We start from the raw sequence: 15,996 nt of genomic DNA on the forward strand, positions 1-15,996 counted from the left end.
GTTCAAGACTAGATGCTAAGGGAAAGGACAACTGAAGAAAATACATTGAAGGAACCCAAATAACAGCTGAAAGAGCCTACTCAAGGGTCTCATGCAACAAGTGGAGGGTGTTGTTGGACTCTGGGAAGCACCCAGACAAGGAGAGCCTCATGAGAGTTACTCCAGCAGCAGCAGCCTGCTTGTTGTCACAGTGGTTATCATCATCATTAGTATCATTATCACCATCACCACCACCACCACCACCACCATCATCACCTTATTTGGTGAGAACACATGATCTCCAGAAAACAAGCTAGGGGCTTACCTAGGTCATGTGATCTTTAAATTAAACCAAGCTTTAGAGTGACTAAAGACGGTGACTGCAGCTATGAAATTAAAAGATGCTGGCTCCTTGGAAGAAAAGCTATGACAAACCTAGACAGCACATTCAAAAGCAGAGACATCACTTTGCCAACAAAGGTCCATCCAGTCAAAGCTATGGTTTTTCCAGTAGTCACGCATGGATGTGATAATTGGACTATAAAGAAAACTGAGCACCGAAGAACTGAAGCTTTTGAACTGTGGTGTTGGAGATGACTCTTGAGAGTCCTTTGGACAGCAAGGAGATCAAAACAATCAATCCTAAAGGAAATCAGTCCTGAATATTCATTGGAAGGACTGATGCTGAAGCTGAAGCTCCAATACTTTGGCCACCTGCTGTGAAGAGCCAACTCACTGGAAAAGACCCTGATGCTGGAAAAGATTGGACAAGGAGGAGAAGGGGCCAAAGAGGATGAGATGGTTGGATGGCATCACTGACTCAATGGACATGAGTTTGAGCAAGCTCCAGGAGTTGGTGATGGACAGGGAAGCCTGGCATGCTGAAATCCATGGGATCGCAAAGATTCGGACACGATTGAGTGACTGAACTGAACTGAGGCCTTAGAAGAATCAAGTGAAAGTGAAAGTCACTCAGTCGTGTCTGACTCTTTGCAACTCCACGCTCTATACAGTCCATGGAATTCTCCAGGCCAGAATACTGGAGTGGGTAGTCTTTCCCTTCTTCAGGGGATCTTTCCAATCCAGGGATCGAACCTAGGTCTCCCCCATTGCAGGTGGATTCTTTACCAGCTGAGCCACAAGGGAAGCCCAAGAATACTGGAATGGATGGCCTATCTCTTCTCAAGTGGATCTTGCTGACCCAGGAATCAAACCAGGGTCTCCTCCATTGCAGGTGGATTCTTTACCAACTGAGCTATCAGGGAAGCCCCAAATAGGTTACCCCAAAATTGATTTAAAGCAAGAAAGAAAACTGAGATATGACGCCCCACTTTCTTAACTACTATTCTTCAGTGATATCTCACAGCATTTTTAAGCTAAAGGTGACCTCCCCACTGGGTAAAGAAAAAGAATACAGTATTTATTTAATAACGAGTTATGTGGGATTTGCAGAAAGCATGTATGGTGAGTAAGGAAGAACTTGAAAAATTCAAAAGACCCTTATATTTTGAAGGAAGGTGCTGTGGGATTGGAGGAAAGAAGGATGGCAGACATGCCTATAGGCAGAATCTTTGATGTGGTGAAAACATGTACAATGGAGGCAAGGAGAAGGAGGCAGTGTGAATAAACAGCAGTAAAGGGGTGGACCCACTGACATAATCACAAAGTTGAACGTTCTAAGGGGAATTGAATCAGCCATCTGGTGCTAGATATCAAATGCCAGCATCCATATAACTGTCCAAAACATCTCCCTTCATAACTCAGGTTCAAGGAGGAAGCAACCTTTCATCATCGCCCTTACAAGAACAAGCTTTGTTGCTCATTTTTTCTTTTAAAGCAGTATGGTTAAAAAGAAAATACTATAATATCTTGAATCAAACAGATATGGGTTTGAAACCCAGTCCTAAGCCAAGAGGCAGCCTTGGGCAGCTCCTTATCATTTCTGAACTTCAAACTTTTTTCATATTTATAATAAAGTTATTAATAGCTACTTCATAATAACATTATTAGAAGCAAACAAGATAATGAATAAACAGTACCTCAACTGTATAGTTCTTTTCCATCTCTTAGTATTAAGTTAAACTCAATAACTTAATAGGGAAGTATAAGCAGCATGATCTGACCTAGTTCTAGCTCTAATTCTCTCAAGATTGTTGTGTTAGTAGCTAAAATGTACGTAGATGAATGAGGAAAAAGGAGGAAGGGCTTTGGGCACTTGGCACTAAGAACTCAAATAGGAATTTGCTGCTGCTGCTGCTGCTGCTGCTGCTAAGTCACTTCAGTTGTATCTGACTCTGCGTGACCCCATAGACAACAGCCCACGAGTCTCCCCTGTCCCTGGGATTCTCCAGGCAAGAACACTGGAGTGGGTTGCCATTTCCTTCTCCAATGCATGAAAGTGAAAAGTGAGAGTGAAGTCGCTCAGTCGTGTCCGACTCTTAGCGACCCCATGGACTGCAGCCTACCAAGCTCCTCCATCCATGAGATTTTCCAGGCAAGAGTACTGGAGTGGTTTGCCATTGCCTTCTCTGAAATAGGAATTTGGTAGTTCGTAAAAAGTCACAGCAAAAAAATTCCCATTCCAGTCGAATGTGCTTCAATTTGATTCCTTGTCTGCTTGGTTCTAAACTACTCCCTGAACTCTCTGTGTGACCTTGAGCAAGTAAGCTAAACCTAATTAACTTCTGTTTCCTCATCTAGAAACCAAGGGATGTAATCCTCATATTGCCCAATTTTTTTCCTTGTAGGACAATATACATTCTCTAGCTGTGGTCTCTAGTGAGTCTCCAATAACATTAAAGACTGTGAAGGTATTAAAATTGTGTAGGAATTTCACAATATAATGTGTTGCTGGTCATTAGATAAAATCTGTTCTAAGGGACCTTAAGTAAACTAATTATCCCCCCTCTCTTTGCCATTAAATGAGGTAGAAATTTTCCTTTTGTTTTGAAGTGTGTGTGTGCTTGTGGGCAGGCCTGTGTTGAAGAAGTTGCTAAGTTAACCTTTTACATATTTACACATCTATAGTTATGTTTACACACTTAAATGGACTGCCTGACATCCAAACCCTGGTGTCTCTTATTAAGGAACTCAAGCACTGTCCTCTAAACTACAAGGAAAAGACTCTGTGCTGTGCTGTGACAGGCACTTCGCAAGTCAGCAGACATGCCTTTTACAAGCAGTAAAATGAAGCTGTCAGCCATTGCAAATGGACCAAGATAGAGGTCACATGACTAAACCACCCCTGCACAGGTACTCTCTGATGTATTTTACTCTGGTTTCAATCTATTAATCAGAGGAGTTGGGAGAGCAATAATTTAAATGCTGCAATAATCAATTCCATAACACATTAATAGAAGCTACAGTCAAACTTCGCATACAACTGACTGCACTGGAATCTTGACAGGAGTCCTAGGGCCATGCCTAATTTGCATTAAATTTACATAACATTGTAAATCAAGAATACATGAACACAGCCCTAATATTTGTTAGTACTTAGATCCTTCCTCTTAGATGGATTGAAACTGCTAGTGGTTTGACTCTGCTTGCAATAAAACTGTACAGATGATCAGCTTTGTTCTCATTCTGCAATTATGGGGAAAGGGCCCCAAGAGAGCTATAGTTTCGGGGCTTGCGTATGCCATTTAAGGTTTTGATCCTGTAAAACCATGACTCAGATGTGCCCTTGGAAACCCCAATCTGGAAGCAGATTATCCCCAATGATTTTGCAGATCTTTGTCATGGCACTTGCTCACAAATAACTTGCCGTGAAATAGAGATACAAACTACAAAGAAAGCCAGCCAGCTGAGAGGATGCCAAGGCTTCTGGAAATTTTTATTTTTTCCAAATAACATTTACTATCAGAAAAAGAGATAATTAGTGATATTCTTTAAACTGAGGACAGATAGAAATCACACCTTCAGCAAAAGCATCCAGTATCCAACAGTGTGGAAAAGTGGACCTCACATGGTTCCAAGCATTCTGTGTGTTCTTGTGTCTCTGTGGACAGCTGTGGTCTTTGCTGTGTGTTATGACACTCAGGGTTAAGAGAAAACATTCTCACCAAGGTTATTGACTCACAGTGGCAAGACTCCTTTTTCTTTATCCTCCTCAGTTCTATTATTTAAAGTCTATACCCATTTAAAGTTTTTCTATGTAAAAAGAAAATAGATACTAAAGTGCCATAATGAATTTGGAATTTGCCACAACGAATCCTTTATTCCAGAAAGGATTACTCGAGTATTTTGTATGTCATGATTATTTTCTGCCGCCCGCCTCTCCTTTACCATCTTCTCCTTACCTTGCACGATCAAGTAAACTTGGGAGGTCTTCGGCTCATGTTGTGTCTGCACCGAACAAGTGTAGGAACCCTCATCGTAGACATCCACCTTCTGGATTCGCAGGCTGTACTCCAGAGAATGGCGTTTCTCCAGCTCAACCCGAGGGTCCAGAGACCACTTGTCATGCCCAGCAAAAATGATACCAGAACGGTTCAACCAGGCCACCTTTGAGTTCTTATCTTCTACAACGCACCTGGCAAAGTAGAACAATGACATTAGAGCCTTAGTTATACCCGGATCTGCATTCATTCTTCACACAATTTGTCTCAACAAGGCCAATCAAAAGAAATGACTGTGTGCAGGATGAATCATGGCCATGCCATTTCTTAAGAGTCCCGAATAGTGTCATAATTTCTCCTTTAAGATCTAATCCCCATCCACTGGATGGATGTCAGTATATCACACTCAATGGGGCAATAAACAATCAGGGAGAGTAATGCAGGCAAAGTTAAATGGATATCAACTTCCCATTGGATTATATTCTTCTTGTCTAGGAAAAGGTCATTGCATTTGTTTAAGTTACTTTGAGAATTAGGCAAATGATAATATGACACATTTACTCAGTTTTGAACTGCATGTATTCTTTCATTCAGTTCAGTTCAGTTCAATCACTCAGTCATGTCTGACTCTGCGACTCCATGGACTACAGCACACCAGGCCTCCCTGTCCATCAGCCACTCCTGGAGCTTACTCAAACTCATGTCCATCAAGTTGGTTTTGCCATCCAACCATCTCATCCTCTGTCAGCCCCTTCTCCTCCTGCCTTCAATCTTGCCCAGCATCAGGGTCTTTTCCAATGAGTCATTTCTTCGCATCAGGCAGCCAAAGTATTGGAGTTTCAGCTTCAGCACCAGTCCTTCCAATGAATATTCAGGACTGATTTCCTTTAGGATGGACTGGTTAGATCTCCTTGCTGTCCAAGGGACTCTCAAGAGTCTTCTCCAACACCACAGTTCAAAAGCATCAATTCTTTGGCGCTCAGCTTTCTTTATAGTCCAACTCTCACATACATGACTCTGTATGGGACTCTCTTTCTATACACGACTACTGGAATAACCATTGTTTTGACTAGATGGACCTTTGTTGGCTATACTAATTCTTTAGTATTTCTTAAAGGCTTATGTGAAGGTGGGTTCAAATTATGCCCCACCATTGAATCAACAGGAATTAGACTGAATTTTAGAGTTTACTTCTGATCATTCCAAGTTTGGAATGCCCACCCCCAGGAATGAGAAGTGTGTGAGCAGGTCTAGGGGTAAGTAGATAGGTATTGTAAACAAAATCAAAGCTCGTATCATCTTGCCTAAGTCTGGTTCCACCTTTTGAAGGGCAGCAGGTTGTAGGCTGGGAAGACAGCTTGCTACCAGCATTTCTAGCACAATAGAATGAATTCAATCTTTTCTAGTAGATGAAAAACTAATTATTCCAAGGAATATGAAGGGAAAAAATATTGATTTGAATAACTACTTATTTTAGAAACCTAAAAGGGTTTAATGGAGAAAATCATACTCCAATTGCAGCAAGAATCTGGAAACGGAAAAGTCAAGCCAAAAATCTTCTATATCTTTGGCAAGATTTATGTCTGCCCCACAGGGAGGTGGTCTCAGACTCTGTTCACAGCTGCAGAGCCAGATGCTCAGTACTCTGGGGCATGAGGGACGGACAGAAGAAGCCAGGATCATGACAGCAGAACAATAAAATGCCATGTTCCCCTGTATTTTCCAAACTAGGTCCAATCCAGATTTTCTATCTGGTCCAAACAGCCATGTGTGGACAGGAAGCTGATACACTATTCACAGGTGTAACTACATAAAGATACAGAGTCCAATTCATCTCTTCTAAAAGAAGGAGGAATGTGGAATCTTTTAAAAATAACTCACTTATGGTACAAAAATCATTCTCATCCTATTATTTTGGGGTAAATTTCAAATTTTAGTAAAAATGAGATTTCATTTAATTACATGAGTGCATGATATAAAGGTTTTTCTTTTCCTCTTCGCTTATTTATTTTCAGAAACATAGGTAGATTAAGGGCTTCCCTGGTGGCTCAGTGGTAAAGAATCCACCTGCAATGCAGGAGCCACTGGAGATGTGGGTTCAATCCCTGGATCAGGAAGATTCCTTTGAGGAGAGCATGACAACCCATTTCAGTATTCTTGCCTGGTAAAATCCCATGGACAGAGGAGCCTGACAGACTACAGTCCATAGCGTTGCAACGAGTCAGAAATTAATGAAGCGACTGAGCACAGAACACATGTGGATTAAAGTACCATTTAGTAGCTCCAATATATGTTTCTCTGCCACGCAGATATTATTGAGATCAATTATGCTTGATAATTTAAGACTCTTCTAAAGGGGAGGGCAAGGCTAACTTCATGAATGCTACTTGCTTCTCTCCTGACTCAATTTTACTTTCCCTCTTCCATTCCTTGGTGGTACCATGTCTCTGTCCTTGGTGGCATTTGTAGCAATTCTCAACTTAGAATTAGTTATGAACCAATTAATAGATTATTTGCTATCTTCCTCTAGATCAGTAATAAAGTTGCTGATGTAGGTCTCCTGTGTTTTTCTTTTCTACTGAGAATAATGGAAATTTCTCTTTACCAAAGCATTTTAATTTTCTATCACATTTATTATTGGGTTGCTTTCATCATCTACACAGCCCAACACAGTAGTAACCAGTATGTTATAGCATAGAGGTGTACCTTAAATGGTGTTTAGCCTGGAGGAAGACTAGAATATGTTTATCTTGAGAAAATACATATATAAAACTATAAATAAAGAAATGGTATGGACCTAACAGAAGCAGAAGATATTAAGAAGAGGTGACAAGAATACACTGATCTATACAAAAAAGATCTTAATGACCTGGATAACCATGATGGTGTAATCACTCAACTAGAGCCAGACATCTTGGAGTGCAAAGTCAAGTGGGCCTTAGGAAGCATCACTACAAACAAAGCTAGTGGAGGTTATGGAGTTCCAGCTGAGCTATTTCAAATTCTAAAAGATGATGCTGTGAAAGTGCTGCAATCACTATGCCAGCACATTTGGAAAACTCACTAGTGGCCACAGGACTGGGAAAGGTCAGTTTTCATTCCAATCCCAAAGAAGGTTAATGCCAAAGAATGTTCAAACTACCACACAATTGCACTCATTTCACATGCTAGCAAAGGAATGCTCAAAATCTTTCATGCTAGGCTTCAACAGTACCTGAACTGAGAACTTCCAGATATACAAGCTGGATTTAGAAAAGACAGAGGAACCAGAGATCAAATTGCCAACATCCATTGGGTCATAGAAAAAACAAGAAAATTCCAGAAAAAAAACATCTACTTCTGCTTCACTGACTATGCTAAATCCTTTGTGTGGATCACAATAAACTGTGAAAAATTCTTAAAGAGACGGGAATACTGGACCATCTTACCCGCCTCCTGAGAAACCTGTATGCAGGTCAAGAAGCCACAGTTATAACCGGACATGGAACAACAAACTGGTTCCAAATTGGGAAAAGAGTACATCAAGGCTGTATATTGTTACCCTGCTTATTTAACTTATATGCAGAGTACAGCATGCAAAATGCTGGGCTGGATGAAGCACAATCTGGAATCAAGATTGCAGGGAAAAATATCAATAACCTCAGATATGTAGATGAAACCACCCTTATGGTAGAAAACAAAGAGGAACTAAAGAGCTTCTCAATGAAAGTGAAAGAGGAGAGCGAAAAAACTGGCTTTTAAAACTCAACATTAAAAAAACAAAGATTATGGCATCCGGTCCCATACTTTATGTCAAATAGATGGGGAAACAATGGAAACAGTGACAGACTTTATTTTCTTGGGCTCCAAAATCACTGCAGATGGTGACTCCAGCCACAAAATTAAAAGACACTTGCTTCTTGGAAGAAAACCCATGATAAACCTAGACAGCATATTCAAAAGCAGAGACATCACTGCCAACAAAGGTCCCTTATAGTCAAAGCTATGGTTTTTCTAGTAGTTATGTATGGTTGTGAGAGTTGGACCATAAATAAGGCTAAGCATCAAAGAATTGATGCTTTGAACTCTGGTGTTGGAGAAGACTCTTGAGAGTCCCTTGGATAGCAAGGAGATCAAACTGCTGCTGCTGCTGCTGCTAAGTCGTTTCAGTCGTGTCCGACTCTGTGACCCCATGGACTGCAGCCCACCAGGCTTCTCGGTCCATGGGATTCTCCAGACAATAACACTGGAGTGGGTTGCCATTTCCTTCTCCAATGCATGAAAGTAGAAAGTGAAAGTGACATTGCTCAATCGTGTCTGACTCTTAGCGACCCCATGGACTGCAGCCTACCAGGCTCCTCCATCCATGGGATTTTCCTGGCAACAGTACTGGAGTGGGTTGCCATTGCCTTCTCCGGAGATCAAACTAGTCAATTGTAAAGGAAATCAAACCTGAATATTTATTGGAAGAACTGACACTGCAGCTGAAGTCCAATATTTTGGCCATCTGATGCGAAGAGCCAACTCACTGGAAAAGACTCTGAGCTGGGAAACATTGAAGGCAGGAGGAGAAGGGGATGACAGAGGATGAGATGGTTGGATGGCATCACCAACTCAATGGACATGAGTTTGAGCAAACTCTGGGGGATGTGAAGGTCAGAGAAGTCTAGCATGCTGCAGTCCATGGGGTCACAAAGAGTCAGACAGGGCTGAGGGACAACAACAATACATATATATTTTGTCTTATTCATTAGGGTACCTCCAAGCACTAATATGGTATGAAACAGACCTTGGTACATGCCCGTCATATGAACCAGCAGTGTCACATATGCTGAAAGAGGATATATGGTTACCTATATTCCACTCCTCCCATCCCGAGCCCTTACAGCATCCACTAATGAACTGCTCGAATTTCATTATTAGTGAAAGGCAGAGTTTCTAAGTGGAATCTTTTGGGTCCTTTGGACACTTTAGCAATTTTTTTTTTCTGCGGAAAAGTTAAAATTAGCACATACATCATTACTCCAAATTATTCTCTGAGAGAGTTCAGATCTATCTTACCTAAAGAAGTAATTGACTATTTCAGCAAAATTGCCAGACCCATAAAAATGCATCTACCGAAACAATACAAAGTTATGTGGAAATTCTGCTGTGACGGTCCACATGGTATTTTATTTGTATATTGTGTTTTATTCAGATTTATTTTTCATAATTTCTCCTTTACTTCCAAATAAGTGAAAGGAACACTAGAATACATACATACACACATACACTCACACTTTTCACTCATCAATATGATTAGCCAACTCCACACACCAGAGCACAATGTAGCATTTTTAAAAAGGAAATTGAGACTCCTCCAGATATTTAAGGGTTCTTCTTTTATGCAGCTAATGGTTCAGAGTAAGTGTGTTGACTTTATAAACTAGAAAATAATCTTTCTACAACATGGCTAAAACATTCACAATGAAAAATGAGCAAAAAAAATCATAATTTTAGAGTTAATTTAACATTAAGAACGTTTAAATCTTGATTTAAAGTGGCAACTATTTTAAACCATAAGAAGTGCATATAAGAGAAAAGACGATCAAAGTCAAAGTAATAGTCTCAACTACAGAAAAGTGTAGAAGTTTTGTTTGTTAAATGAAAATAACCGGTCACATAGGATAGTCACAGATGCCTAGCTATTGGGAAATGAGGAAATGCCAATTAAAGAGAGCGCTGGGTCCCAGCAAGTGCTGACTGGCCAGTAAGCATCATAACCTTGCATCTGAAGTTAAGTGGCTTAAATGTCTATTAGGCATGCCTGTGGAGTGAGTGTTCTCATGCCATACCATTGTAATATGGCAATAAATGATCCCCCACCCAGAATGCTGCTTCAGTACCAATCTAGTTCAAAAATAAATACCTAGGCACTTCATCTTCTAAATCGGCTCTGGCCAAAGCAGGGAAAGAACAAAGAGACAGATTTTTCAAATCTGTGTTATGTGTTGTTTGGATTTAATAGAATGTTTCCTTTAAAAGCTTAGGATACACAAATCATTCCAGGATTTAGAAAGGACTGCATGGTAAAGACAGTAAGTGTTGGTCCCAAGAAGAGAGGGCAGGGACTGACCCTCCACTCTGGGTGGGATTTCTGGCAGGTGGCTGAGGCCATGAGGATATAATACAAAGTGTCGCCTTTCCAGGAAATCTTGATTAGCACCCCATCCTTTTACTTGGCTCCTTCTTATTACTCCCCAATGTATTTGAGTTATCTGTACTTATCTTTCCTCATAAGCTTATTAATGAGAGTGACCCTCAAGAAGTCACCTATGGAACTGAACCTTCATGGGGCCAACAGAATAACCCACCATGTACACAGTAGGCACTCGCTAAAATGTGGAATAAATAAACTGAATTTAACAAACTGCTATTAGATCAATTATCAAATATTAGTTAATTATTTAATAGGTACAGTATAGATGGTAACTATTTTAACTTTTCTTAACTAATAATTAAAATTTTCAGATACATAGGGAAAATTTAAAGAGAATTACTCAGTATGGAATTAACGTGAAATCAAGAGAGAAATAATTGTTATCAATGAAGAAAAATCATTCCCGGGAATTAAATAATCTATATCACACATTAAAAACAGTGAAAAGAAGTATAAAGCACTAGATAAACATTTAGTGAGTTGCCCACATTAACCACGAACCCACAAATTTCACATTATTACTTACCTTAACTATGAACCTATGATTTTTTTTTTCAAATCAGCTTTAAAAAAATAAAAAGAAAGGGAAGCAAACACATTTCCAACTTCCCTGTTCAGCATGTCTGAATCCATAAAACTGTCACAAAAAATCAATTTACCCATAAAAATTCTCAAGCATTGGATCTCTGTAAGTACGTTACACCAAGTATATTACGCGCAGGTACATAAATAGGTACATTGACAATTCTACTCATACTGCATCAAGTCTGGGGATTACACTTCCAAAACAAAGAATTTAATTGGAGGCAGAAAGAAATGCTAAATTTGGTTTGAACCAATAGATGGCTTAATAACATATTTACTGACAGTACATCCTTGATGTAAGTGATACACATCTAACAGATATTAAGCCTGCTCAGTTGCTACTAGACACAGCTCATTTCTAATAAACATTACTGGCTGCTATAAATGGACCGAGTTAGTATTTATATTTATCCAGACTTTACTTTTGAAGACTATAATTTGGTATTTATTCTACAATAACAAATAAATATATTTTACTTAGTTTCACACCAGTTATCTGCCTTCATACTTTTTAATTATACAGACTGGGGAAAGTGTAGCTGGATGGGTGAGAGAGATTTGTTTCTTAGATTAAGAAAGAACAGTGAGATGAGTGGTTTTTAAGCAGGGGCAATTTGTGCTTCCAGATGATATTTGGTAACATCTGAAGACATTTTTTTGAATATCACAATTGGAAAGAGGAGGCTGTTTCTGGTATCTGGTGGGTAGAGGCCAAGAATGCTGCTGAATCTCCTACAATGTAAAGGATACCCCAACAACAAAGACAAATCCCAAGTGAAATGTTGGCAGGGCTGAAGTTGAAAAAGTTGAGTTAGACCTTGGTCCCTTGGTTTAAAGATCTGGGAGCATAAGTCAAACATCTACAGGGCAATGCTGTTTTTTTTTCATAAGCTGCTACTGCTGCTGCCAAGTAGCTTCAGTCGTGTCTGACTCTGTGCGACCCCACAGACGGCAGCCCACCAGGCTCCCCCGTCCCTGGGATTCTCCAGGCAAGAACAGTGGAGTGGGTTGCCATTTCCTTCTCCAGTGCATGAAAGGGAAAAGTGAAAGAGAAGTCGCTCAGTCGGGTCTGACTCTTAGCAACCCCATGGACTGCAGCCCACCAGGCTCCTCCACCCATGGGATTTTCCAGGCAAGAGTACAGGAGTGGGGTGCCATTGCCTTTCATAAGCATATACTCCTAAATTTATAAGCATTTAATTGCCACCGGCAAAGCCCTTGAATTATAAGTCACATTTGTGACAGAGACACTACAATGAAGAGTAGTGATACTCTGGTTATAAGGTAATAGTTAAGGAATCATGCTGCTTTGTATTTTAGAGTCTTAATTATACAACAGTGTAATCTTGTACATTGCTGATAGTACAAGAGAAAGCTATAACTTAGTTCCTTCCTAAATTAATGCTGGAGAAATCATTTGACCTCAGTGTTTGTTTGTTTGTTTTTAAATGGGTCAGTAATACTTAGGACAGGTAAGGGAGAATCAATTCAGTCAGGGCAAATTTGACTTTTTAAGGAAATAGCCTTTATTCATAGAAGAACTATTTTTTAAAAATTAACTTCTACCATTTTTTTCACATCTGTAATGTTTTTCTCTTTTACAAGATGTGGGATGATTCCAGATACGGATGGGAAGTCTTTAGGAATGTGTTAGTCCTTTATTTTGATGCCTTCTGCTTTATAACTTTAACCCTACAAATGAAACCCTTAATGAAGCAACGAAATTATCTCATTTTCCACTAGAAAGAAAGACACTTGGTCTGGAAATTCATCTGGTTCATTCTCAGCATTATAGCGTGCCATTAGCAAATGCTCTAAGCAGAGGCAATAAAGTATCAGAAATATCCCAAATTCTCCTGTGTCAAAAGTCATTACTCTGGGACTTTCCTGGTGGTCCAGTGGCTAAGATTCTGTGCTACCAATAGAAGGGGCCTGGGTTTGATCCCTGGTCAGGGAATTATTAAAAATCCCACCTGCAGCAACTAAGAGTTTGCATGGTGCAACTAAAAATTCCACATGCCCCAGCTAAAGATCCCAAATGCCACAAATAAGACCTGGCACAGCCAATAAATCAAAATAAATATGCAAATAAAAAGTCATTAGTCTGATTTTATCCTATTAGTATAATGAAATCTAGCAACACATATACAAACACATTTTTAAAAATACTAAATCGGTTAAAAGCCAAATTTAAAGAATTTTGAGTTATTAAACATTTTGGATCATCTCTGCTTTATTACCATATTCTAAGATTAAACTCTCAGTGGGTAAAGAATACACCAGCAGTGCAAGAGACACGAGTTTGATCCTTGGGTCAGGCAGATCCCCTAGAGGAGGAAATGGCAACCCACTCAAGTATTCCTGTCTGAAAAATCCCATGGACAGAATAGCCTGGCGGGCTAGAGTCCACAGGGTCACAAGGGGTCGGACATGACTGAGCAACTGACCACACGTACACACAAGATTAAACTCAGAAAGAAATAAGAGAATTGTGGTGATTCATTGCTGACCTTCAGTCACTCCTGCTTCCCTTGCCTGTGACAAGAAGCTTCAGTTTTCTAGCTGCCTTACTCCCATCTCTACTTCTTTCCAGTCTTGACTTCTGGCTTGACCACTGCCTGCACATTCTATTTTTCCTGTGCATATCTGCTCTATTAAACTTGATATTCTTTAGGTAGAAACTGATCTAGATTTATGACAGTTTATTGTCCTTGATTCATCCTGAATTTTTAGTCCAATTAACAATGACACCATTGAACCATTGAATGACACCAACGAACAATGACAACATTTACATGATAGGATCATCTCCTCCCCCATAGGTTCTCTGTACACATTCATGCACAAGTCCCTGCACGCACATATGTATATGCACACACAGTAGTGATGGATGCTCAAAAGGATGAGAATACAGAGGCAGTAAACCACAGGAATCTGATTCAGGTGAACCTATTGCTGGTCACAGTGATTCAGGAATCTGCCTACTAGCGATGGAGTATGAGGGTAAAAGACATGCACTGTTTAGTTCCTGAAGATAACTGATTTAAGTTCTGACCTTCAGTCTATTTCCTATTGCCAAACAGGTGAGTCATTTAGACTTTCTGTATCTTAGTTTTTTCATAAGTAAAATGAAGTTCATGATACTTTCCCTGACCTCTCGGAAGCAGTCTTACAGTAGCTCTATGAATAAAATGATGTGATGTACCTGGAAATATTTCATAAGATGTAAAACAATATCTATGCTTATACTTTACCATGGTAACATATGGTAGATAAAAAGGAAATGGTCATATATAGGGATGACTATGGGACGGGGGAGTCTGGTGGGCTGCCATCTATGGGGTCGCACAGAGTTGGACACGACTGAAGCGATTTAGCAGCAGCAGCAGCAGCATAAGGAAAATAATGATTTATACAAATCATTCAACAACTTTCTCTCTTTATAGAATGGTATCTACTAAATACATAAAATCAATAATGCCTTTCTTTACAGTCTCAATTTACATTAGTTATTTGCATGTGCTAAGTGTTCTTGCCTGGAGAATCCCAGGGACGGGGGAGCCTGGTGGGCTGCTGTCTATGGGGTTGCACAGAGTTGGACATGACTGAAGCAACTCAGCAGCAGCAGCAGCATACTAACAAAGCATCCTTTCTGCAACTGAGTTATTATCTATTAGGATGATTATCATCCATGAGAACAAAAGAAAAAAAAAATATCCACAGTGGCAAACAGTAAAGCCAGGCCAGTCTGCCATCCCCAGAGCAGTAAAAAGTCCTCCCTAGACATGCTTTCTGTCTCTTACTATCACTAGGGAGCATCTGGTCCAGCCATGAGTACATTCTCACGTATGCATATATATGTGTATATTGCTCTATTTTCAGGTTCATATTCTTAAAGGAGCATAAATACATATTACATGAAGGTGGTACAGGTGAGGAGAAGGGCAAGCAGAGAAGGAGCAGAACCACCAAATTAAGAGTTGAGTACAGCTCCACAGTCAGTTCTAGAACAACCTGTGTTCCTCTGGTTGTCACATCAACAGTGTCTCTCTACATTTACATAAAAAATGAAAAAGAGGAAGACAAAAATTTTGAAAAGAAAATCTGAGATTGAGACCAGGAGAAAACTGATTTCTATCCCAGTCACAAGTGGAGTTTGGATCAGTCCCAGGAATATTTATATATGGTTAGAAATAGCTCCTCTTGGTTCATTTGAAGAATCCTGGTCCCTTTAGAAAATAAATCACCACCTTAATCATACAATAATTCAAGATTCCCCATTTTCTTGTCACTGGTAGGGTGGAAAAGCCACGGGTTCTGTAGTATAGTAGCTTTAGGCAAGTTACTTAGTGACACAGAAAACAGGTTTAGGCTGAGAAGCCAGTTTCCTGCTCTGCATTTTCGTTCCATCATGTTCTCCACTCTGTGATCTTGGGACATTTGCTTACCTCTCTGTGCCTGGTTTTTCTCATCTGTAAAATGAAAACTACAGTAGTATCTACTTCAATGAGTAGTTGTAATGCTTAAGTAAGGTTAGTTTGAAACATATAGAGCAGTGTCAGGCCCTAAATGGGTCCACTCTTACTGAAAAGCTTCAGTGTTTTTCTTTAGCGAAACAGAAACAATTACTATATCTCCATATTGTGATCATTAAATGGGATAAATATTAAGAGTACCTAGCGAGCTACCTCTTGCCTGGAAAATCCCATGGATGGAGGAGCCTGGTGGGCTGCAGTCCATGGGGTCGCAAAGAGTCGGACACGACTGAGCGACTTCACTGTCACTTTTCACTTTCATGCATTAGAGAAGGAAATGGCAACCCATTCCAGTGTTCTTGCCTGGAGAATCCCAGGGACGGGGGAGCCTGCTGGGCTGCCATCTATGGGGTTGCACAGAGTCGGACACGACTGAAGT

The 15,996-nt window shown here is 40.0% G+C and overlaps 1 protein-coding gene across 1 annotated transcript in view; it reads right to left on the bottom strand.

Moving 5' to 3' along the window:
- LSAMP (limbic system-associated membrane protein) overlaps nt 1–15,996 on the bottom strand; it is a 713,821-nt gene that overhangs the window by 320,547 nt on the left and 377,278 nt on the right. Inside the window, exon 2 of the mRNA XM_010845361.1 lies at nt 4,281–4,513. Within this exon, the coding sequence (XP_010843663.1) occupies nt 4,281–4,513 (233 nt within the window). The remainder of the gene's footprint in view (nt 1–4,280; nt 4,514–15,996) is intronic.

The sequence above is a fragment of the Bison bison genome, unplaced genomic scaffold (assembly GCF_000754665.1).
Source record: "Bison bison bison isolate TAMUID 2011002044 unplaced genomic scaffold, Bison_UMD1.0 scf7180017864215, whole genome shotgun sequence".
Classification (NCBI taxonomy): domain Eukaryota; kingdom Metazoa; phylum Chordata; class Mammalia; order Artiodactyla; family Bovidae; genus Bison; species Bison bison.